General features: G+C 40.7%; 1 protein-coding gene across 3 annotated transcripts in view; it reads right to left on the reverse strand.

The window, feature by feature from the left end:
- Positions 1 to 336: 336 nt before the first annotated feature.
- The window catches only part of GTF2H1 (general transcription factor IIH subunit 1), a 46582-nt gene continuing 23078 nt past the window's right edge, over positions 337 to 23840 (reverse strand). For 2 of the 3 annotated variants that reach the window (XM_032166471.3, XM_032166472.2), the window contains 8 exons: positions 20512 to 20639; positions 20307 to 20394; positions 16090 to 16178; positions 15610 to 15727; positions 9702 to 9792; positions 9109 to 9224; positions 7036 to 7128; positions 337 to 1594 (listed from right to left, as the gene is read on the reverse strand). In XM_032166471.3, the coding sequence (XP_032022362.1) occupies positions 1508 to 1594; positions 7036 to 7128; positions 9109 to 9224; positions 9702 to 9792; positions 15610 to 15727; positions 16090 to 16178; positions 20307 to 20394; positions 20512 to 20639 (810 nt within the window). In that variant the 3' untranslated portion in view covers positions 337 to 1507. The remainder of the gene's footprint in view (positions 1595 to 7035; positions 7129 to 9108; positions 9225 to 9701; positions 9793 to 15609; positions 15728 to 16089; positions 16179 to 20306; positions 20395 to 20511; positions 20640 to 23840) is intronic. The other variant, XM_032166473.2, reaches the window with a different exon arrangement.

The raw sequence follows: 23840 nt of genomic DNA on the forward strand, positions 1-23840 counted from the left end.
AATGGGAAGACTAAAGGCAGAAAATGATGTGGCCTCTTTCCCTTTACCAGTTCAAGGTCTTGATAAATTTTTTTTCTGTAAAAAAAGAGATGAAGTCTCACTATGTTGCTCAGCCTGGACTTTTGAACTTCTGGGCTCAAGTGATCCTCCTACCTCAGCCTCCCAAGTAGTTGGAACTACGGGCATGTGCCACCATGCCTGGCTTAGGTTCTGACCTTAGCAGTCATTATATGAAGGATAACCAGTTTGTAACATGGCCTAAAATAAAATGAACAGTTCTCAGGCAGCCCACCCAAGGAAATTCACACATAATGAGAAACCAGAGATGTGTCAGAGTTAAAAGAGTAAGTATAAAAAGTTTTACTTTTTTTGTGTAATTTTTAATACAAGACATCTAAAGTCTTAAACATTAAGTTGATCCCATTAGGAACAAAATATGGCACGAAGTTCAGAAACAAGAACATCTTTGTTTTTTTTGCACTTAGGCTTTTCAGTCACTATGCAATGATTATCGATTCGCCAAGGACAGTAACAGTCAAATACTAGAGAAAAAGAGATAGGAGAAACATCTTTTATTTCTTCTAAAGAGGTGAAAATAAGATTTTTTAATATTTCTCATTCATAAGATTTTTAAACTCTTAAAAATGCAATATCCTCTTTTCAAAGCACATGCCATCTTAAAAAAATCTTAGCAATGTACATTTGCACTCAAAGAAAAACATGCAGCGCCATTGTCTTCTGACAAAATTCTGCATAAAAAAACCCTATGCAACTTTCTGCAAATATGTTCCCTCTTTATTATTCAGGGACTCCAAACCACAAACATTCAGTGCAATATTTATTGTTTCTTATTTCCGTAGGAAACACAGGACCAATGATGTCTTCTGACAACTGTTTCCTGATGGTTGAGCAACAGTCTCCCTTTGCTTTATTTTAAAGTACTCTTTTTAACTTGCTGATGTAAGGTATAATTGGAATTCATTAAAACTTGAGGATCCAATGGAGGGTGAAGAATGAAGGATGGAGGAGGAATACTTAAGGTCTACCCTGTGCCATAAACTTAGGAAAAAAATGTACACAGAAAAAACAACAACAACCAAAAAACCTCAGATTTTATCAATGCACCCTTTAAAAAGTGTTTTTTTTAAATTTCTGAAAGCAGCTTAATGTGAATCAAAAGCAGTTCCTGAGCAACTGCAGTAAACAGTCTTTTAAAATATATATATGTACATACACATGTACATATATATGTGTGTGTATATATATATATATTTGCAACTTAGCTCATTTGGTTCTGCCTTAATTTACCTCCCCAGCATTTAGTCCCTTCTTTCCTTTCAGTCTCCAATGTGCAAGTACAATAGCATCAGCTCTGGGAGTTGGCGTGGAGCAGATGTTTCTTTTCACTCCTGTGAGGTCATCTGCTTGTCTGTCAGGCCAGGTTTCCAGAGTTGCTGCAGGTCATAGTTCTCTCAATCTCACAAAACCTGTAAGCATCATGGCTACCTCACGTTTTCTTCATCAGACGCCGTGACTGCCATGTGTGGAGCTTGTTGTAGGCTGTCTGGAGCATCTCTTCTATGTGACTTACCAACTGAAAAACACAGCAAGACACTTAACTGGGCAAAAGCAGGGGAAGTTAATCCTTCCAACCCAAATCTGGCACATACTTCAGAGTGTAGTTTTGGAGCTCCTCTGTATTTCCCCAGTCAATGAGGCAATGTGCAAGCCCTCTGAGAAGGTGCTGTCAGACACATTTTGTATGGAAAGGAAAGACAGAAAGTAGGGGGCAGTGAAAAGGCTGCGGTTGTAATGGCTGTCCTGTCATTAACCAACAATAGGACAATATGAAAGTCACAATTGTGCTCCAGGCCTCAATTCCTTCTGTCAAACGAGGGGTCTGAACTATATTTGTGATTTTCTAGATTTGAATACTGGTCGGCCAACTAAGGCCAGGATGGTAGTATAAACTTTATTTTATTTTTTGAGACAGAGTCTTGCTCTGTCACCCAGGCTGGAGTGCTGTGGTGTGATTTTGGCTCACTGCAGCCTCCACCTCACAGGTCCAAGCAGTTCTCGTGTCTCAGACTCCCGAGTAGCTAGGATTACAACCATGAGCCACCACACCTGGCTAATTTTTCTATTTTTAGTAGAGATGGGATTTCATCATGTTGGCCAGGCTGGTCTTGAACTCCTGGCCTCAAGTGATTCACCCACCTCAGCCTCCCAAAGTGCTGGGATTACAGGCCTAAGCCACCATGTCCGGCCACATTTTTTTTTTTTTTTTAAATAGTAGAGATGGACTCTTGCTATGTTGCCCAGGCTGGTCTCGAACTCCTGGGCTCAAGCAATCTTCCTGCCTCAGCCTCTCAAAGTGCTGGGATTACAGGCGTGAGCCGCTGTGCCCAGCCTTGTATATACATCTTGGCAGAACATTGGAAAAAAGCCTTATTCTCCTGAAGATTCTGATTCAACAGGCCTGGGATGAGACCCAAGAATCTTTGATTTTCAAAAGCTCCTGCAGTTAATTCTGCACAATTTTGTGAAACAGTTTGCTATTTTTAGGGTTTTTCCAACTCCAGCATTTCAGGAGTTCAATACAACTCAGCAGATTACAGAAAACCTAAATGGTTTCAATGCTTCACACAATGTGCTATGTCATGTCTTGGGTCAGGACTATAGATCTTTGAATAGATTAAGAATTTTGCCCTCATCATGGACATAGCTAGAAGTCAACAGGATCATATGGAATCTTTTATTTTTTGAGACATGGTCTCACTACGTTGCCCAGGCTGGAGTGCAGTGGCTATTTACAGGTGCAATTTTAGTTTACTATAGTCTCAAACTCCTGATTTCAAGTGATCCTCCTGCCTCAGTCTCTTGAGTAGCTGGGACTATATGTGCATACCACTACATCTGGCTTATACTGACTTTTGAGGTAGAAGTCTCTGGAATATGTCTCCTTGGAGGTGGACAGTGTTTATGTGTTTAGAAGTAAAGTTTTGCTAAGTCTGTGAGGATGGAGATGGAGATCAGGAAGTCCTACATTCTTTTGGGATGTCAATGTTTAGGTCTGAGGGGTACAGAGTTTAAAAAATTCCCCTTAGTGCCATACCTGTTTATCATTATGGGGGATAGGAATATTTAGCTGTCTGGAAACTATAAAAACTACTTATTCTGCTTGATGGGCAGCAGTATCTATATTATCAATTGGAAGAGATGAACACCATATCCTTCTGTAAGGCTGCACATGGCCTCAGCATCCTTTTCTTTCTTTTTTTTTTTGAGATGGAGTTTCACTCTTGTTGCCTAGGCTAGATGCAATGGCGCGATCTCAGCTCACTGCAATCTCCGCCTCCCAGGTTCAAGCAATTCTCCTGTCTCAACTTCCTGAGTAGGTGGGATTACAGGCACTTGCCACAACACCCGGCTAATTTTTTGTATTTTTAGTAGAGATGGGGTTTCACTGTGTTGGCCAGGCTGGTCTCGAACTCCTGACCTCAGGTGATCCACCCGCCTCAGCCTCCCAAAGTACTGGGATTAAAGGTGTGAGCTACCGCGCCTGGCCCTCAGCATCCTTTCCAACACAGCACTCCAAGCAGTTATAATTAATTGAGAAGGCACATGACCTGAAACCTATCTGCCATCCTCGCCCTGCTGTGAGAAGACACTCCAAGCTTCTATTCTGATTATAAGTAATGCTGTTTTGTATTTTAAGAAAACCCACTTAGAATATTTACGAAATAAATACGAAAAATCTTGCTGATGATTTTTCAGCTTTCAATTGTAAAACTCCCCTTTTAATTATCCTACTTATTGAATACTGAATCTTAAATTTGTAACTCGAGTCATGTGCCACATAATGATGTGCATATATGATGGCGGTCCCATCAGATTGTAATAGAGCTGAGAAATTCCCATCATCTAGTGATGTCGTAACATCATAGAGCAGCACATTATTCACTCGTTTGTAGGGATGCTGGTGTAAACGAACCTATTAAGTAGCCAGCTGTATAAAAGTATAGCATGTACAATTATGTATAGGACATAATACTTGATAATGATAATGAATATGTTACTGGTTTATCTATTTACTGTATTTTAAAATCATTATTTACAGTGTACTCCTATTTATATACATAAAAAAGTTAACTGTAAAATAGCCTTAGGCAGGTCCTTCAGGAGGTATTCCAGAAGAAGGTATTGTTATCACAGGAGATGACAGCTCCATGTGCATTACTGCCCCTGAAGATTTTTCAGTGGGACAAGATGTGGAGGTGGAAGACAGTGATAGTGAGGATCCTGACTCTCTGTAGGCCTAGGCAAATGTGTGTTTGTGTCTTAGTTTTTAACAAAAGTTTAAAAAGAAAAAAAAAAATAGAAAAAAGGGACCAGGCATGGTGGCTCATGCCTGTAATCCCAGCACTTTGTGAGGCCGAGGTGGGTGGATCACGAGGTCAGGAGCTCGAGACCAACCTGGCCAAACACAGTGAAACCCCGTCTCTACTAAAAATACAAAAATTAGCTGGGCGTGGTGGTGGGCATCTGTAATCCCAGCTACTCGGGAGGCTGAGGCAGCAGAATCGCCTGAACCCAGGAGGCAGAGGTTGCAACAAGTTGCGATCATGCCACTGCACTCCAGCCTGGGCGACACAACTAGACTCCGTCTCAAACACACACACACACACACACACATATATATGCACATATATATACACACATATATATATATGGAGAGAAAGGCTTATAGAATAAGAATACAAAGAAAATACTTTTGTACAGCTATACAATGGGTGTTTTAGGTTAAATGTTATTCCAAAGAATGAAAAACTTTAAAAATATTTAAAAGTTTATAAGGTAAAAATGTTATAGTAAGCTAAGGCTAATTTATTATTGAAAAAAAAAAGCTGTTTTGTAAATTTAATGTAGTCTAAGTGTACAGTGTTAGTAAACTCTGCAGTAGTGTATAGTTAATGTCCTAGGCCTTCACATTCACTCACTGAGTCACCCAGAGCAACTTCTAGTCCTGCAGTCCTGCAAGCTCTATTTATGGTAAATGCCCTTTACAGGTGGACCACTTCTTATTTTTTATACTGAATGTTTACTGCAACTTTTCTATGTTTAGATACACAAATACCATTGTGTTAAAACTGTTTACAGTATTCAGTACAGTACTATGCTGTATAGGTTTGTAGCCTAGGAGCAATAGGCTACACCATATAGCCTAGAAGTATAGTAGGCTATATAGCTAGGTTTGAAGTACACTCTGTGAGGTTCATACAACAAAAATGCCTGTCAATGAATTGTTTAGAACATATCCCTGTGGTTAAGCAACACGTGACTGTACTATTCTTCCCAAGGTACCTCTAGGAGGGCTTGTATAACTGCACATACAAATGATCTGATATGGTTGCTCTAACCTTGTTTTAAATACAATGTAAAAATGCTGGGCATAAAGTGACACTTCTCAATACCTCATCCACTGACCTTCCCCACTGTAAACAATCAGGGAAGCTGATGCCAAATAGAACCCAGGAACAGTTTTGCTTACTGTGAGTAGTGGCAATTCTATCTTTCCTTACGCTGCTAGGTTTGTGCTTGCTACTCAGGTTTTCCCAATTAATAAATCAGTAATATGTATTTTTCAGAACATACACATAGATTGTAAAACTTTTTGAGACAGAGTCTCACTGTGTCACCCAGGCTGGAGTGCGGTGGCATGACCTTGGCTCACCGCAACCCCTGTCTCCCACGTTCAAGCAATTCTCCTGTCTCAGCCTCCTGAGTAGCTGGGACTACAGGCATGGGCCACCATGCCAGGCTAATTTTTGTATTTTTAGTAGAGACAGGGTTTCGCCATGTTGGCCAGAACTGGTCTCAAACTCCTGACCTCAAGTGATCGGCCTGCCTTGGTCTCCCAAAGTGCTGGGATTACAGGCGTGAGCCACCGCACCCGGCCAGATTGTAAAACTTTTCTAAGGGAAAGCATGGAGATGGTTATCACAAATGCTTTGGTTAGTCATTACCTCTGGAAGGGAAGAGAGAGTGGTATGCAACTGCACAGGGGCACTCAGGGAATATCTATGGGTTATGGCAACATTCTCCTAATTTTCCTGATTGGTGAGTAGACAGACAGTTATTTTATTATTTTAAAAATATGTATGTATTTTATATACTTCTGAATGCATGACACATTTCTTTTTTTTTTTTTTTTTTTTTTTTTGTCGGAAAAACTATCTTGAACTCGGTCGTGCATTCAGAGGGGTATAAAATACCCTCCCAGCTCCCCCCCCCCCGGTGGTGCCACCCTTCTCCCTCTTTTTTTTTTTTTTGAGACGGAGTCTCGCTCTGTCGCCCAGGCTGGAATGCAGCGGCGCGCTCTCGGCTCACTGCAAGCTCCGCCTCCCGGGTTCATGCCATTCTCCTGCCTCAGCCTCCCGAGTAGCTGGGACTACAGGCGCCCGCCAACATGCCCGGCTAATTTTTTGTATTTTTAGTAGAGACGGGATTTCACTGTGTTAGCCAAGATGGTCTCGATCTCCTGACCTCGTGATCCGCCCGCCTCGGCCTCCCAAAGTGCTGGGCATGACACATTTCAATATTAAAAAATAGTACTTTGAGCAACAGAAAATAAAGTATTGGCTGGGTGCAGTGGCTCATGCCTATAATCCTAGCACTTTGGGAGGCCGAGGTGGGCTGATCATCTGAGGTCAAGAGTTTGAGACCAGCCTGGCCAAGATGGTGAAACCCCGTCTCTACTAAAATACAAAAATTAGCTGGATGTGGCAGCATGCACTTGTAATCTCAGCTACTCAGAAGGCTGAGGCAGGAGAATTGCTTGAACCCAGGAGGTGGAGGTTGCAGTGAGCTGAGATGGAGCCACTGCACTCCAGCCTGGGTGACAGAGTGAGACTCCGTTTCAAAAAAAAAGAAAATAAAATTAAGTATCTGCTCATTTACATGAAAGCAAAGTCAATTTCATCATTTTACTACAAAGAGAAAGAAGATCAGGCAAGAATCAGATTGCTGCCTTACATTTGTGCTTAAATACTGTCTCCGAATCTTTTCTTGGAATGGACAGAGCTTCGTAACTTGGAATCGTTCCAAATTACTTTTCATTTTCACTACCTAAAAAAGATGAGAAACAATAAATTACAGAGAAATCTCAAAGAAGCTGTAGAGACCAAGAGAAAAACAATCTTCTACATATGAAAGTTACTTTTCTTGCAGAATTTTTTTAAATGTAAAAATAAAATAAAAATATACCAATTATATCACATTGTTAACACTTCAATGTGAGTATCTTTCAGTCATAAATACTCATTTGGCCGGGCGTGGTGGCTCACGCCTGTAATTCCAGCACTTTGGGAGGCCGAGGTGGGCAGAACACAAGGACAAGAGATTGAGACCATCCTGGCTAACATGGTGAAACCCCATCTCCACTAAAAATACAAAAATTAGCTGGGCGTGGTGGCACACGCCTGTAGTCCCAGCTACTCGGGAGGCTGAGGCAGGAAAATTGGTTGAACCCAGGAGGTGGAGGCTGCAGTGAACCGAGATCACACCACTGCACTCCAGCCTGCCGACAGAGTGAGACTCTATCTCAAAAAACAAAAACAAACAAAAAAACCCAACTCATTTACACAGTCACTCATTCACTTATTCATTCATTTAGAGACAGGGTCTCACTCTGTCACCCAGGCTGGAGTGCAGTGGCAAGATCATGGCTCACTGCAGCTTTGACCTCTCTAGGCTCAGGTGATCACCTGAGCTACTTTTCATAATTTTTGTAGAGACGGAGTTCTGCCATGTTGCCCAAGCTGGTCTCAAACTCCTGAGCTCAAGTGATCTGCCTGCCTCGGCCTCCCAAAGTGCCCAGTGTAGTGGCTCATGCCTGTAGTCCCAGCTACTAGAGAGGCTGGGGTGGGAGAATCACCTCAGCCCAGAAGGTAGCGACTGCAGTGAGCTGAGATCACTCCACTGCACTCCAGCCTGGGTGACAGCGTGCGACCCTGTCTCAATAAATAAAATAAAATAAAAGAATTATTGTCTTTCAATGTATGAATATACCAAATGCTTCTCTAACCAACCCCCTTCTGGTAGATATTTAGGCCATTTCCTCTATCTTAGACAGTGGTAGACCATCTCTAGCTAAGTATTTGCATTCCTTATTATTTCCTAAATTTCTAAATGTTGAATTTCATTTGAAGTTTCATTTGAATGCTGAAATAAAAGCATCTAAAAAATCACTAGCAGTGGAAGAAAGGACTCTTGGCAACTTGGTCAACATTGATCATTTTAAGATTTTTGTTCTTTTGCAAATTAGTAGGTGAAAAAAATATTCTTTTAAAAAATTTATTTATATAGTTTTTGGAGACAGAGTCTTGCTATGTTGTCCAGGCTGGTCTCCAACTCCTGGGCTCAAACAATTCTCCTGCCTCAGCCCCACCAAAGTGTTGGGATTACAGGTGTGAGCCACCGTGCTTGGCCAAAACGTTCTTTTACTGTAGCTGTAATTTATCTGCATACTGGTAAGTGTGAGCATTTCCCCGTAATCTTCCTAGGCCACTCCATTCTTTAGTGAGTTGCTTGTAAAGTGTTTGCCTATTGTTCTTAATGAGGTCTTTATCTTTTACTTAATCATGGTTTATAAAAGCAATTTATAATATTACTATTAATGTTACATTTTTCCATTTGTCAACTGTCCTTTAATTGGTTAAAGGGGTTTTAGTGTTAAAAAGCTAGTGCTATATTTGTTGTCAGTTCTTATTTTGGATTTTGCTATCCCTGAAAAACGTATCAAATATAAATAACTTTACTGATATAATTTGTTTTGGGTCTCTATTCACAGTGGCTTGGAGGCAGATACAAGTTTTAAGTTGTCTGATTATTAGTTATGGAACTCGTCTGGATCTTAGTTTCCAACTCTATAAAATGGATACCAATAGCTACTCCATAAAGATGCTGTGAGGTTTACATGAAATGATGTATGCAAAAGAGTTATCCCAGTGTCTGTCACATGGTAAGACTTAATAAAACCTTCCAATTTCAAAACATCTTGTAAGTCACTACCACAATTATCTGGCTGTCTTCAGAACTGGTTCTAACCTTTTCTTCTAGGAATGGCGTATTAACAGGAAAGCAGGACCAGAAATGCCGTAGAAGTTCTCCAACAGCTACATATAAGTGTTTCAATTCAGACTGAATATCATTTGGCACCATCTCTGCAAAAGAAGAACAAGGCCCATAGGTTAAGAGCTATTTTAACATATACAGTCTCGAAAAAAATGACCAGAGAATAAACTTGAACGTGTACTCTTTGTCAATGCCAAACCAGGATATGCTATTTTCAGCTAAGTAAGTAATTTTGTGGCTGAGAGATCATAAAATTTAAAAGCTCTTGGGATTTGAAAGAAACTTTCAGGTTTCCCCTTTATTCTAAGAGGTAGGGGAGAAGAAAGCAGCTTTTAGTATGATATTAGAGAAACTAGCAATGTACCACTATTTGTAAAGTAAGACAGTTCTGAAACCTAAGATCTTGTCTAGATGTGTTTCAGAATCTGAATGTATAAAAACAAATCTACAAAATAGAAATCCCAGGATTATTCCAAGGAAAAACCAATAAAAGTTCAGCACTCCTCCCAGCTTGCTTTTTAAAGCTGATTTAGGCAGAAAGTAGTAGAAAATGGCCCGGCACATACGGTTTATGGCTTGCTGTGTTCCTCCCTGCATAAGTGCCCCTCCAGGTGACAGTGCTGTGATGGTACTACTGGCAGCACTACTTGAGAGAACCTGAAAAAAATGAAGATGCATTAAAACTGGTTTTCCTCCCTTTTTTTTGCCACCTTTCTTTCTTAACATTTTAGTTTTAGAGCAAAAGATGAAGTGTTTTCCTTTTGTTTAAATACTACATCACTTACAGTGGTCAAAGTGAACTATTTTCCTTGAGGGCAGAAACACAATCCGTGTAGAAAGAAGATACCTACAAATCTTCCAGGCATGCCAGGCAAGTCCACAGGGACCTCAAAACTCCCAAGGTTTTGCCTAGTTAAAGCCCTTTCTTAAGTACCAATTCAATTTAACTTGAGAACTCTTACCATTGAAGGTAAAATTGAGTTTAAGGAAAGAAAACAGGTAAAACAACATGTTAACCTGTATCCTTTATTTCTGTTAAATTTATTTTTCTAAGAAACAAAATCTTGTTATGTTGCCCAGGCTGAACTTGAACTCCTGGGCTCAAGCAATCCTCCTCCCTCAGCCTCCTGAGTAGCTGGGACAGACTACAGGTGTGTACTCTGCACCTGGCTTTGCTAACATATACCCTTGATAGCAGATTGGGGGAAAAAAAATCAACAGAGCAGAAATTTATTAACTGTCATTTAATTTTCAAGGAAGTGAATAAATATAGCCAAAAGGTGGAAAAATATACTCCCCACTGTATCAACATCAACATTTAGGAAAAAATCGACCTATCTATTCAATGAGTGCCTATCAAGTGCCAGGCACTGTAGGGAGGCACTGCTATAGGGAGGAACAAATAATTTGTGAAACAGCAAGTGCAGGGTTAGCATCTCTAAGATTTTCCAATGAAGTTTTTATGAGAAGAAATCCATCCATGTATAGATTGGATGAAAACATTTTTTCAACTTAGTGTAAAAGTACAGTATGGGACAACCATAAGTGAAGGGGACATTGGAGCTCACTTTATTCCTATTTTCCTTTTGTCAGATACCAGCCTGGGCAATATGGTGAAACCCTATCTCTACAAAAAATACAAAAAAATTAGTTGGGCATGGTGGTGCATGGTGCATGGTGCATGGTGGTGCATGCAGCCTCCTAGCTACTTGGGAGGCTGAGGTGAGAAGATCATTTGAGCCTGGGGAAGTTGAGGCTGCAGTGAGCTGAGATGGTCCCACTGCACTCCAGTCTGGGCAACAAAGCAAGACCCTGACTCCAAAAAAAAAAAAAAAAAAAAACAAAGCAGATTGACTACAGTGTAAAAAAATTACGTGGGGAGAGCTGGGCATGGTGGCTTACAATTATAATCCTAGTGACTCAGGAGGCTGAGGTGGGAGCATTGCCTGAGCCGAGGAGTTCAAGGTTGCAGTAAGCTATGATAGTGCTACTGTACTCCAGTCTGGGTGACAGAAACCTCATCTCTAAATCAAACAAACACCACCACCCCCAAGACAAAAGTTATGTGGGTCTACTTGGGCCCAAGGGCCAGATATTGGACAACTATAGTCTACATTGAAAGAATTGGTCAAATAATCCCAAGTTGGTTATGTGTGCATATATGTACACATATGTATTTTCTAGCTTTCTGCTGAAGGGACAATGACACTCCAATGTATACCTAGTGCCCAGATATTTATTTTTTTTTTTTTTTGAGACAGAGTCTCACTCTTATTGCCCAGGCTGCAGTTCAGTGGTGTGATCTTGGCTCACTGCAACCTCCGCCTCCCAGGCTCAAGCAATTCTTCTGCCTCAGCCTCCCAAGTAGCTGAGACTACAAGGTACGCACCACTATACCCAGTTAATTTTTGTATTTTTGGTAGAGACGGGGTTTTGCCATGTTGGCCAGGGTGGTCTAGAACTCTCAAGTGATCTGCGTGCCTCGGCCTTCCAAAGTGCTGGGACTACAGGTGTGAGTCACTGTGCCTGGTCCCAGATCTTGGTTCCTACCTTAATCCACTCAGTGCTAAAAAGAAAATTCCATGCCTGGGACAGAGCAGATATAAGATAAGCCTGGAACATCTATCTTACTATACCATTAAGTAAGGAGGGGCTAAGAATGATGGGGATATTGTCAGAAAGACACAGGAGAGCCCGTGTGAAGGGTGTAGGAAGGGTGTGACTATAAAGGGGCATGGGTAGACTTTCTGGGGTGACAGAACCGGTTTTTTAAAATCTTGATTTTGTTGGTGGCTACACAACAGCATGTGTTTATCAAAACTTGTAGAATAGCAGACTTAAAAATATAAATTTCATTTTGGGAGGCTGAGGCAGGTGGATCGCTTGAGCTCAGGAGTTCGAGACCAGCCTGGGCAACGTGGTGAAACTCTGTCTACACACAAAAATATAAAAATTAGCCAGGGGTGGTGACGCACGCCTGGAGTCCCAGCTACTTAGCTACTTGGAGGGCTGAGGTGAGAGGATTGCTTGAACCTGGGAAGTCGAAGCTACAGTGAGCCAAGATTGTGCCACTGCACTCCAGCCTGGGGGACAAAGTGAGACCCTGTCTCAAAATAAATAAATAAATAAGTAAATTTATTTATTTATTTATTTTACTGTATGTTAAGTTGTACCTTGGTTAATAAAAAGAAAAAAGGCCAGAACTGGTGGCTCACGCCTGTAATCCCAGCACTTTGGGAGGCTGAGGCAGGTGGATCACGAGGTCAGGAGATCGAGACCATCCTGGCTAACACGGTGAAACCCCATCTCTACTAAAAATACAAAAAAATTACCCGGGCGTGGTGGCGAGCGCCTGTAGTCCCAGCTACTCCGGAGGCTGAGGCAAGAGAATGGCGTGAACCCGGGAGGCGGAGCTTGCAGTGAGCAGGGATTGCGCCACTGCACTCCAGCCTGGGCAACAGAGCAAGACTTGTCTCAAAAAAAAAAAAATAATAAAAATAATAAAAAAAATTAAAAAAGAAAAAGAAAAAGAAAAAAATGGCCTGTAATCTCAGCACTTTGGGAGGCCGAGGTGGGTGGACTGCTTGAGCTCAGGAGGTCAAGACCAGCCAGGGCAACATGGCAAAACCCTGTCTCTACCAAAAATACAAAAACTTAGCCAGGCATGGTGGTGAGTGCCTGTGGTTTCAGCTACTTGGGGGGCTGAGGTGGGAGGATCGCTTGAGCCAGGGAGGTGGAGGTTGCAGTGGGCTGAGATCATGCCACTGCACTTCAGCCTGGGTGACAGAGTGAGACCCCATCTCAAAAAACAAAAAACAAAAAGAAACAAAGAAAAAAAGACAGCAATAGTGTTTAACTCATAGAATAATAAATGAATCCATGCTGATATAAATAACAGAGGAGAAGGGAATGCTCTTCCGTTCATGTCAGCTGATAAACGTAGAAGGGCTGATGGAATTAGAAAATCATCATTTAACAACCACTCTTCCAGGCAAGAATCATCAATGATTCTAAAAAAACTACCAGATGAAAGTTTGTTGTGTGGTGACACATGCCTATAACCCCAGCTACTCAGGAGGCTGAGGCAGGAGGATTGCTTGAGTCTAGGAGTCTGAGGTTGAATGGAGCTATGACTGTGCCACTGCACTACAGCCTGGGCATCAGAGCAAGACCCTGTCTCTAAAGATAATATTAAAAAATAAAAATAAAAAATTTGGTGACAAATGGGGTATTTATATAGTCTCAAAGTACAGCTCCACAAGATATTTATTAATTACAAAGGGAAAAATAGTTAACTTTTTGGTGGAGAAACCAGGCAAATACTACCTTTAACCAAGTGAAAAAATTTAATATCACAAGCTAGGATATACACAAATCATTTGCCTCCTGATATGACACACTGAGTAGGATACAACATTACTTCTGTGGAATTCTGGCAAAAATGCCCAATGTGAATCTAGTCATGGGAAACATTAGATAAATTTAAGGTCATTCTACAAAAAATTGCCCAGTACTCTTTCAGTGTCAAAGTTATGAAAAGACAAAGATTGACAAATCATTCCATTTTAAAGGAGACTAAAAACACATGATAAATAAATACAACTCATAAACCTGGCTTGGCTGCTGGACCAAGAAAAGTTTTCTTTTGCTATGTAGAACATTAGTGGTATAACTGGTGAAAATGTAGTAAGAGCTATAGACTAGATAACACATCATCAATGTTAACTTACTAATTCTGTAATTGTATTGTTATTTAAGAGAATGTCTTAGTTTTTTTGAAAATATAATTCGAGGCCGGGCGTGGTGGCTCATGCTTGTAATCCCAGTACTTTGGGAGGCCGAGGCGGGTGGATCACGAGGTCAGGAGATTGAGACCACGGTGAAACCCCGTCTCTACTAAAAATACAAAAAAATTAGCCGGGCGTGGTGGCGGGCGCCTGTAGTCCCAGCTACTCAGGAGGCTGAGGCAGGAGAATGGCGTGAACCCGGGAGGCGGAGCTTGCAGTGAGCCGAGATCGCGCCACTGCACTCCAGCCTGGTTGACAGAGTGAGACTCTGTCTCAAAAAAAAAAAGAAAATATAATTCGAAATATTTAGGGGTAAAGGGAAATTATGCCTGTAACTTCTCTCAAAATGGGTTGGAAAACATATTTTTCTGTCACTTTCTGTAAAATCTGAGATTTCAAAATAAAAAGTAAAAAATTAAGTCTTGATGTGTGATAAATACTGTAATATAGGTATACACTCAGTGCTTCAGTGCTCATAAAAACGGAGCAAAGGAAAAAACAAATTCTTCTTTGCACAAGTTAAGGATTACTTTCCAGAGGCAATGAAACTGGAGCTGAGTCTTGAGTAATTATTAGTTTCTTGGGGGAGAAACAGGGCTAAGGGCATTCTAAGGAGAAACAGCATGAGCCGAAGCACCGGAACCATGAAGGAGATAATGTGATCCAAAGATTCTGGACAGCTTAGTGTGTTAGGCTGGAACCCTTGGCCATGTGTGGAAGGGAGTAGTGGAGACTATCGCTGAAGATGAGACTCGAGTAGTGGGCTGGGGCCAGACCATGAAGAGCTTTGCAGGCCAGACAAAGCTCTCAGACTACCGCAGTGAAGTGAGGCAGTGAAGGTTTTCAAGCTGCAGTGATAAAATACATGTTTTTATTTTTAAATATTTAAATATTTATTTATCTATTTGAGATGGAGCTTCGCTCTTGTTGCCCAGGCTGGAGTGCAATGGCACGGTGTCAGCTCACTGTAACCTCTGCCGCCCAGGTTCAAGTGATTCTCCTGCCTCAGCCTCTTGAGTAGCTGGGATTACAGGCGTGTGCCACCACGCCCAGTTAATTTTTAAATTTTTGGTACAGATGGGGTTTCACCATGTTGGTCAGGCTGGTCTTGAACTTCTGACCTCACGTGATCCACCCACCTCGGCCTCCCAAAGTGTTGGGATTACAGGCGTGAGCCACTGTGCCCGGCCAAAATAAGTGATTTTAGAAAGACAACTTGCAGTAGCATTATGGAAAATCAACCAGGTTTGCCTAAATAAGGGTGATAGAATCAAGGAGTATTATTGAAGGCAGAACTGACAAATTGCTGATCAACTGAAGTACGAAGAGAAACAAAGAACAATGATGAGCTGTTTTACATATTTTAAGCCTGAGTCATGCAGAATATTCAGAGAATAATGTCCAGACAGAATTTGGAAACCTGGGAGATTTTCCCAATAAAAGTATACGGAAGTAAAAATCACAAAATTCATCACCTTATTTTTTTTCATTATCATCTTATCTTCAGATGCCTCTTGAATATGCCAAACACCTTTTCTTGCTACCTCTTGATTTTTTCAATTTATTTAGCAGAACTATGTCTTTAAGCCCAATTAAAATATTAGTTGTATAGTTCAATCTGCTTGTGCTCATAAACTGAGGAAGGAACTATGGGAATTCTGGCCTTCAAACAGTAGAAGTCACCTACCTGAGTTAACTTGGGTGTATAAGCTTCCATTTCTTGTCTAATACTTTGAAAAGAATTAATAATGTCCTGACTTGTTGCATACTGTAGTGACTGGATTGGAGTTGGACCATGATAATACCTGCAGGTTAGCACAGAAGAAATTACTAATCACACACAGTAAACATGCTCAACATTTGTCTTTGCAACATTTTAGCAGTCAGTACTAAGCTCCCCTCAAGGCAAGAAACGATAACTAAAGAGATTTCAATAAAATAATTTAATTCCCATAAGGGCAATAAGAAAGCAACAGCAGAAAGATCCAACATTTATTGTCATGGGTTTGATCATTTTTGCTTCCTGAGAAGCCTAAATTCTAGACAAAAAAGGATATTGTACTTTGATGGTGACAAACTGATTAAAACATGAGTGCTATACTTGTAGGATATATTTTGGACTGAATTGTGTTACATAGCTATTCTGCTAAATATTGACCAAACTTACCTATCTGACTTCTTGAGGTTTAGTGCAATCGTTTTTACAGAATTATTTTTCCCCAAGTCTTCATATTCAATGGACTCTTGTAATTTCACCTATAATTATTAACACAGTACTTTTTATTTGGTCACAACTTTCTCTTACACAATAAACATGACTGAAAAGACAAAACTGTACAGAGGGTAAAAAATGAAGTCTTCCCACCATGAGCTTCTCTTCCTAGAGATGACTATCCTACAAATGGTTGAACCAATTTTCTCAACAACTACTTAAGAATACTAGTTTTCTTACATTCTGACCGCATGAAGTATTATTGAACTTTTTACTTTTGCCAATCTGGTAGGTGAAAGTTTACATTTTATTATTTTTTCCCCAAATGAATGATCTGTTATGCTGTCCACTATTTTTATATTGGGTACTTTTTAAAAAATAAGACTTTTAAATATTAAGGAAACAGTCTTTTACTTTATGTGTTGTAAATACTTTATCTTCCAGTTTGGTGTTTTTTTGTTTTGTTTTGTTTTGTTTTAATTATAAACAAATCCATCTCCTCGGCAGGTGCCTGTAATCCCAGCTACTTGGGAGGCTGAGGCAGGAGAATCGCTTGAACCCGGGAGGCAGAGATTGCAGTGAGCTGAGATCACGCCACTATGCTCCAGCCTGAGCGACAAGAGTGGGACCTCATCCAAAACAAAAAAAAATTCCACCTCTTTGCCCGCTTTTTGCTTATACATCTGTGGCTTAATTTTTTTTTTTTTCTAGGCGCGTATCACCACCTCCCCACCCGAACTCAGTCTCCTAAATTGCGGAGATTACAGACACATGCTACCATGCTCAGCTTGTGGCTTAATTTTTGCTTGAATCTTGGATCCACTCAGAATTTATTTTGGATTAGGAGTAAAATAGGGAATCTAAGTTTCTTTTAACAAAATTATCAATCAGTCCTTCTAACACCATTTGTAAAATAATTTACCTTTTCCCACTGATCTTTAAAATGTCATATGTATCATATATATGCTTAATTCCTCCATGTATTTGGGTTTACTTCTGGACTCTTTATTTTTAGTAATTTTATTCATTAATTTTATTAATCTGTTACCCTCTGTGCTATTAACAACCTGTTTAAATTTTTATAGCCTTGTAATAATAAAAACATATTACTTATGAAAGATACATGATCTATGTAAACATTTGTGCAAATCAGCCTTGCAATATTCATCCTCTACAAAACTATGAAATTCATCTGGTCAACTCTTATTGACTACCAAGACTAGAATCAGAACATTCAGGTTATTAACTATATCTCAAAAAACGTCAATCTGAAAACTTAATGTTTTAAATTGCTCCAGCTTTAAGATTCTAAATAGTGCCTTTATGGTACAGGAACAAATCTTACCTCACATGATACTCAGAGAAACACATACTTACCTAGACTCAGCCTGACTTTTTTTTTTTTTTTTTTTTTTTTTTCTCTGCCTCCCGGGTTCACGCCATTCTCCTGCCTCAGCCTCCCGAGTAGCTGGGACTACAGGCACCTGCCACCACGCCCGGCTAATTTTTTTGTATTTTTAGTAGAGACGGGGTTTCACCGTGTTTGCCAGGATGGTCTCGATCTCCTGACCTTGTGATCCGCCCGCCTCGGCCTCCCAAAGTGCTGGGATTACAGGCTTGAGCCACCGTGCCCGGCCTTTTTTTTTTTTTTTTTTAACTACTTTCTCAACTCTATACCCTTCAGCCAACTTCAAGGATTACTGATGTCTTCATGATTTTTGACATATGCCAAGCTTATCTCTACCCCTGCTGTTGCCTTACCTATGACATGTCCCTACCCAAGCTCCCATAACAATCCAAATCCTAAACTTATGCCAAGGCCTAGTTAGGTCACCTGACTTTCACACTTAACTGAAAGCTCCATCAAGGTAGGGACTCTGTCTGCTATTAATTCTGAATCTCTCATTCTTCAAGTGAGAGAATCTATAAATTGTAACCCTTTATAGAATAAACAGCAGTCAACCACTGACTTGGAAGAATAGTTAGAGCCAGCATTTACTACTGAATACTGATAGCCCCTGACTTACGATGGTTTGACTTGGAATTTTTCAACTTTATGATGGTATCAAAGTGATACACATTCAGTAGAGAAACCATACTTTGAGTACCCATACATTCTGTTTTTCACTTTCAGTATTCAATGAGTTACATGAGATATTCAACATTTTATTACAAAATATGCTTTATAGTAGGTAATGCTGCCTAACTATAGGTAATCTAAGTGTTCGGAACACGTTTAAAGTAGGATAGGCTAAACTATGGTTTCCATACATTAGGTGTATTCAATGCATTTTTGATTTATGGTATTTGCAACTTATGATGAGTTTATTGGGATGTAGCCCCATTTAAGTCGAGAAGCATCTGTATTGTAAAAATTCACACAAATAAATAAATATTTTTTATTTTTTCTTTGAGACAGAGTCTTGCTCTGTCATCCAGGCTGGAGTGCAGTGGTGCGATCCCAGCTTACTGAGAACTCCGCCTGCCAGGTTCAAGTGATTTTCCTGCCTCAGCTTCCCAAGTAGCTGGAATTACAGGTGCATGTCACCATGCCTGGCTAATTTTTGTATTTTTAGTAGAGACAGGGTTTCACCATGCTGGCCAGGCTGGTCTAGAAATTCTGACCTCAAGTGATCCGCCCACCTTGGCCTCCCAAAGTGCTGGGACTACAGGTGTGAGCCACGGCTCCTGGCCAAGAAATTTCTGATAACTTGTTTACCACCAAGAATCAAGGGTACTCAGTGCAACAGTACACAAAGAAAGTATCACTTAATAGATTTCTTCTCTAATTTCTCTATAACTTATTGTTAGCTTTGCTTTAGTTCAAAAAAGAAATACCTCACTGGCTTTATTAATTTTATAGGTAATACATGCCTGTAAAAACATTAAGTTACTGAAACAGGCCGGCACAGTGGCTCATGCCTGTAACCCCAGCATTTTGGGAGGCCAAGGTGGGCGGATCACATGAGGCTAGGAGTTCTAGACCAGCCTCGCCAATATGGCAAAACTCCGTCTCTACTAAAAACACAAAAATTAGCCAGGTGTGGTGGTGCACGCCTGTAATCCCAGCTACTCCGGAGGCTGAGGCAGAAGAATCGCTTGAATCCAGGAGGCAGACATTGCAGTGAGCTGAGATTGCAGTGAGCTGAGATTGCACCACTGCACTCTAGTCAGGGTGACAGAGCAAGACTCTGTCTCAAAAAAACAAACAACAACAACAACAAAAACATTAAATTACTGAAATAAATGAAAGAAATTAAGATTTACCCATAATCTCTTTATTCAAAGGTAACTGTTTAGCAAATTCATTTGAAGGCCCTTTTAAAGCTCACAAACTATTTTTTTTGTGTGTAAAACTGTACTGTACAATCTGTTCTGTGAACTCTTTGATGCAATATATCATTAATGCTTTCAAAATAATGAACAGTTGCATCAATCTCTATTGTATCAATGCAACAGATAACAGAATCCTTGCTACTGTCTTTATTATGATACTGTAATGAATATTTCTATCTAAATCTTAGTATACATCTTTCTTAAGAAATAAATGTCCACAAGTAGAACTAAGGGTGTAAAGCTTTAAACATTTAATACACATTGCCTGACTGCTCTCTAAGAAAGCTTTATCATAATTACGAAGGGAGGTACAAAATAGCGTGGCAAAGTTGCAGGAGAAAAATAAATACACAAGAAGCTAATTCTGTCCATCCTTCTCCACACCCTCAAATGATTTCTTCAATATTTAATGAGAAGACACTTTCAGCTCTGAAATGCTAGGTTTAACATGAGGGCCAATTCACTTTCTTTTAAAAATCATATACAGGAAACTTCGGTTTTTCTGTCATATTGCCTCTGTTGAATGAAGATTTTATTCCCAGAGAACAAAATCACATATAAGAACAATCTGTATGTATGTGTACATGTGGGGAAAACAAACAAACAAACAAACAAAAAACAATTAAAATGGCTAACAGGCTAGAGTCAATGGAAAGTTGGCTGGCAAGCCAAAGCTAGGGAAACACTCTTTGTAATGCTATACACTTTAAGCCAAATGCTTAACATCTTAGTCAGAAGAACTGAGTCACAGGAAATAAGCGTATACAGTACTTGCAGTCACATAAAGTATCTGGAGAAACTTGAGCCCCAAATGGTTCATATTTTTTTGCCCATACCCTTTTGACTGCTGGCTGAAAGCAGTCTGCATCTCCGGAATTTCCATCCATGTTGCTGGGCTCACTATTTTGTTCATTTTGTGTTTCTCTTAAAATAAAGGGAAAAAAAAAAGTTAACGTTAAAAACCACAAGCAAAACAACACCACAACTCCATCTGGATATCCTGAAAAGCCCAGTTACTGTACCTCTGCATTTATACTTAACTGTTTTCTGAGTCCAGCTGCCAGGACCATGGCACTGTGATGGTTAAATCTCTTGATGATGGCAGCATTACTATTCTCTTTTATGGATTTAGAATTGGAAGCAGATGGCACAGAGGAAATGCCATAGCCCTGTGAGAAATAATTTAGTAGATCAAAAATTTTTTAAAAAGGTTCTGCTTTTCTTATTATAAGACACACTTAGCTGAAAAAATTTGCTGGATGATGGGACTTTTATTACTTCTCACGAACATTACTAAATATTTATGAACAAACATTTAAAAACAAGTGACATTATGCACATAAAAGATTAACAAATAGCACTAACTCATTTTAGCATTACAAAATACATCTTAAACTGAATTTCTCTCTTTTTTTTTGAGATGAAGTCCCGCTCTGTTGCTCAGGCTGGAGTGCAACCTTCGCCTCCCTCCTGGGTTCAAGTGATTCTCCTGCCTCAGCCTTCTGAGAAGCTGGGATTACAGGCGCCTGCCACCACGCCCAGCTAATATTTTGTATTTTTAGTAGAGATGGGGTTTCACCATGCTGGTCAGACTGGTCTTGAACTCCCGACCTCAAGTGATCCACCCACCTCGGCCTCCCAAAGTGCTGGGATTACAGGTGTGAGCCACTGTGCCTGGTCTGCATTTCTCTTTCAAAGAACAATTTGGATCTAGTCATCAAAACATTAAATAAAAGCAAGAGGTCAGGACACCTGTAATCCCAGCACTCTGGGAGGCCAAGGTGGGCGAGTCACCTGAGGTCAGGAGTTCAAAACTAGCCCAGCCAACATGGTGAAACCTCATCTCTATCAAAAATACAAAAATTAGCCAGGAGTGGTGGCACACACCTGTAATCCCAGCTGTTCGGGAGGCTGAGTGAGGCAGGAGAATCACTTGAACCCAGGAGGCAGAGGGGACAGTGAGCTGAGATTGCACCACTGCACTCCAGCCTGGGTGACAGAGTGAGACTCTGTCTCAAAGAAGAAAAAAAAAGCAAATAAAAAAAAATAGAATATAGTGAGAAAAACATACACTATGGATTCAGAAAGATAAAGAGACAAATTCTTTTTCTAACATTAATCTAGGCAAGATAAAGTTTTCCAAGCTCTATAAAGTAGGATAAAAGAGAATAAAATGAGATTATATTTTAAAACATGTATTGAGTGCATGCTACTTGCTAGACCATGTAGATACAAAATTGATTAAGACCCCATGCCATAGGAGCCTAAATATTAGTTAGTGGGAAGCTAGGCTGGAGAGAATTACTAATCAATCCTACTGGAGAAGAGGGTTCGAAAAAGCTTCACAGAAAACCATAAGATAAACTGGTGCTTGCCAAGTAGATCCGGGAGACAGTAACATTTCAGGGAGAGGAAACTGCTTGAACAAAGGCAAAGAGGCACTGTGGTCCTGATTATTTGGGAGGTTGAGGCAGAAGAACTGTTGAGCCGAAGAGTTCAAGTCCAGCCTGGCAACATAGCGAGACCCTGTCTCTATTTAAAAATAAAACAAAAGCAAAGAAGCAATGTAGTACATATTGTGTCATGAGACTGTGTATGGTTCAATACACTAATAACAGTGGTCTAGGAATTGGTGAGGCTAAAAAGGTAAAAGAAAGATCATAAGACTCATATGGGCCGGGCATGGTGGCTTACGCCTGTAATCCAAGCACTTTGGGAGGCCGAGGCGGGTGGATCACCAGGTCAGGAGATCAAGACCATCCTGGCTAACACGGTGAAATCCCGTCTGTACTAAAAATACAAAAAATTAGCCAGGCGAGGTGGCAGGCGCCTGTAGTCACAGCTACTCGGGAGGCTGAGGCAGGAGAATGGCGTGAAGCCTGGCGGGCAGAGCCTGCAGCGAGCCGAGATCGTGCCACTGTACTCCAGCCTGGGCGACAGTGAGACTCCGTCTCAAAAAAAAAAAAAAAGACTCATATGTGCTGGGCGTGGTGGCTCACGCCTGAAATCCCAGCACTTTGGGAGGCTGAGGTGGGTGGGTCACCTGCGTCTGGGAATTCAAGACCAGTTTGGTCGTGGTGAAACCCTGTCTGTACTAAAAATACAAAAATTAGCTGGGCGTGGTGTGTGCCTGTGATCCCACGTACTCAGGCGGCTGAGGGAGGAGAATTGCTTGAACTCAGGAGGCGGAGATTGCAGTGAGCTGAGATCACGCCACTGAACTCCAGCCTGGGCAACAGGGCATGACTCCATCTCAAAAAAAAAAAAAAAAAAAAAAAGATCCATATGCTGTTCATCCATGTATCAAATAATTACTAAGTGATTATTACTACATGACATATGCTGGGAACAGGCCAATAAACAGAACAAAGTCAGCTTCATGAAGATTACACTCTGAGAGGAGAGTGAATGGAATTATCAAGTAAAACAAGGTAAACACAATTTATTTTGAAAGTGGAAAATGTTATTGAAGAAAACAGAGGGTAACATGATGAAGTGACTGAATTTGTGGGTGGTTACAGAAAGCCTCTCTGAAGCAAGCAACTTTTTTTTAATTTTTAAATTTATATTTTTATTTTTTTTTGAGACAGGTTCTCGCTCTGTTGCCCAGGCTGGAGCGCAGTGGTGCGATCGCAGTTCACTGCAGCCTTGACCTCCTGGGCTCAAGTGATCCTCCTGCCTCAGCCTCCCGAGTAGCTGGGACTGCAAGTGTACACCACTATGCCCAGCTAATTTTTAAATTAAAAAAAAAAAATTTAGAGATGTGGTCTCACAATGGACTCAAACAATCCTCCCACCTCAGCCTCCCAAAGTGCTAGGATTAAAGGCATGAGCCACCCCACCTGGCGAGAAATGACATTAGAACAGGTATCTAAAGATAGGCAGAAGCTGGTTAGGGGACAAGCAGGTAGAAGATCAGTTAAGTGCATAGGCCCTGGGGTAGAAAAAGCGTGGCATGGAAGTGAAAGGTCATTATGTCTAAAGCATGAATGAGTGGAAGTGGCCCCATCTGAGAAGTATGCAGGAGCCAAATCAAGCAGTCTTGTAGGAGTTTTGATTTTATTCTAAGCTCAATGAGAAGATAATGAAGTTTCACACAGGGGATTATTAGGATCTGATTTATATTATAATCCTTTTTTTTTTTTTTGAGACAGAGTCTCGCTCTGTGGCTCAGGCAGGAGTGCAGTGGCGCATTCTTGGCTCACTGCAGCCTCTGACTCCCCGGTTCCAGCAACTCTCCTGCCTCAGCCTCCCGGGTAGCTGGACTTACAGGCATGTGCCACCAGGCCCGGCTAATTTTTGTATTTTTAGTGGAGATGGGGTTTCACCATGTTGGCCAGGCTGGTCTCGAACTCCTGACCTCAGGTGAT

Source organism: Hylobates moloch, unplaced genomic scaffold (assembly GCF_009828535.3).
Source record: "Hylobates moloch isolate HMO894 unplaced genomic scaffold, HMol_V3 SCAFFOLD_11, whole genome shotgun sequence".
Lineage (NCBI taxonomy): Eukaryota > Metazoa > Chordata > Mammalia > Primates > Hylobatidae > Hylobates > Hylobates moloch.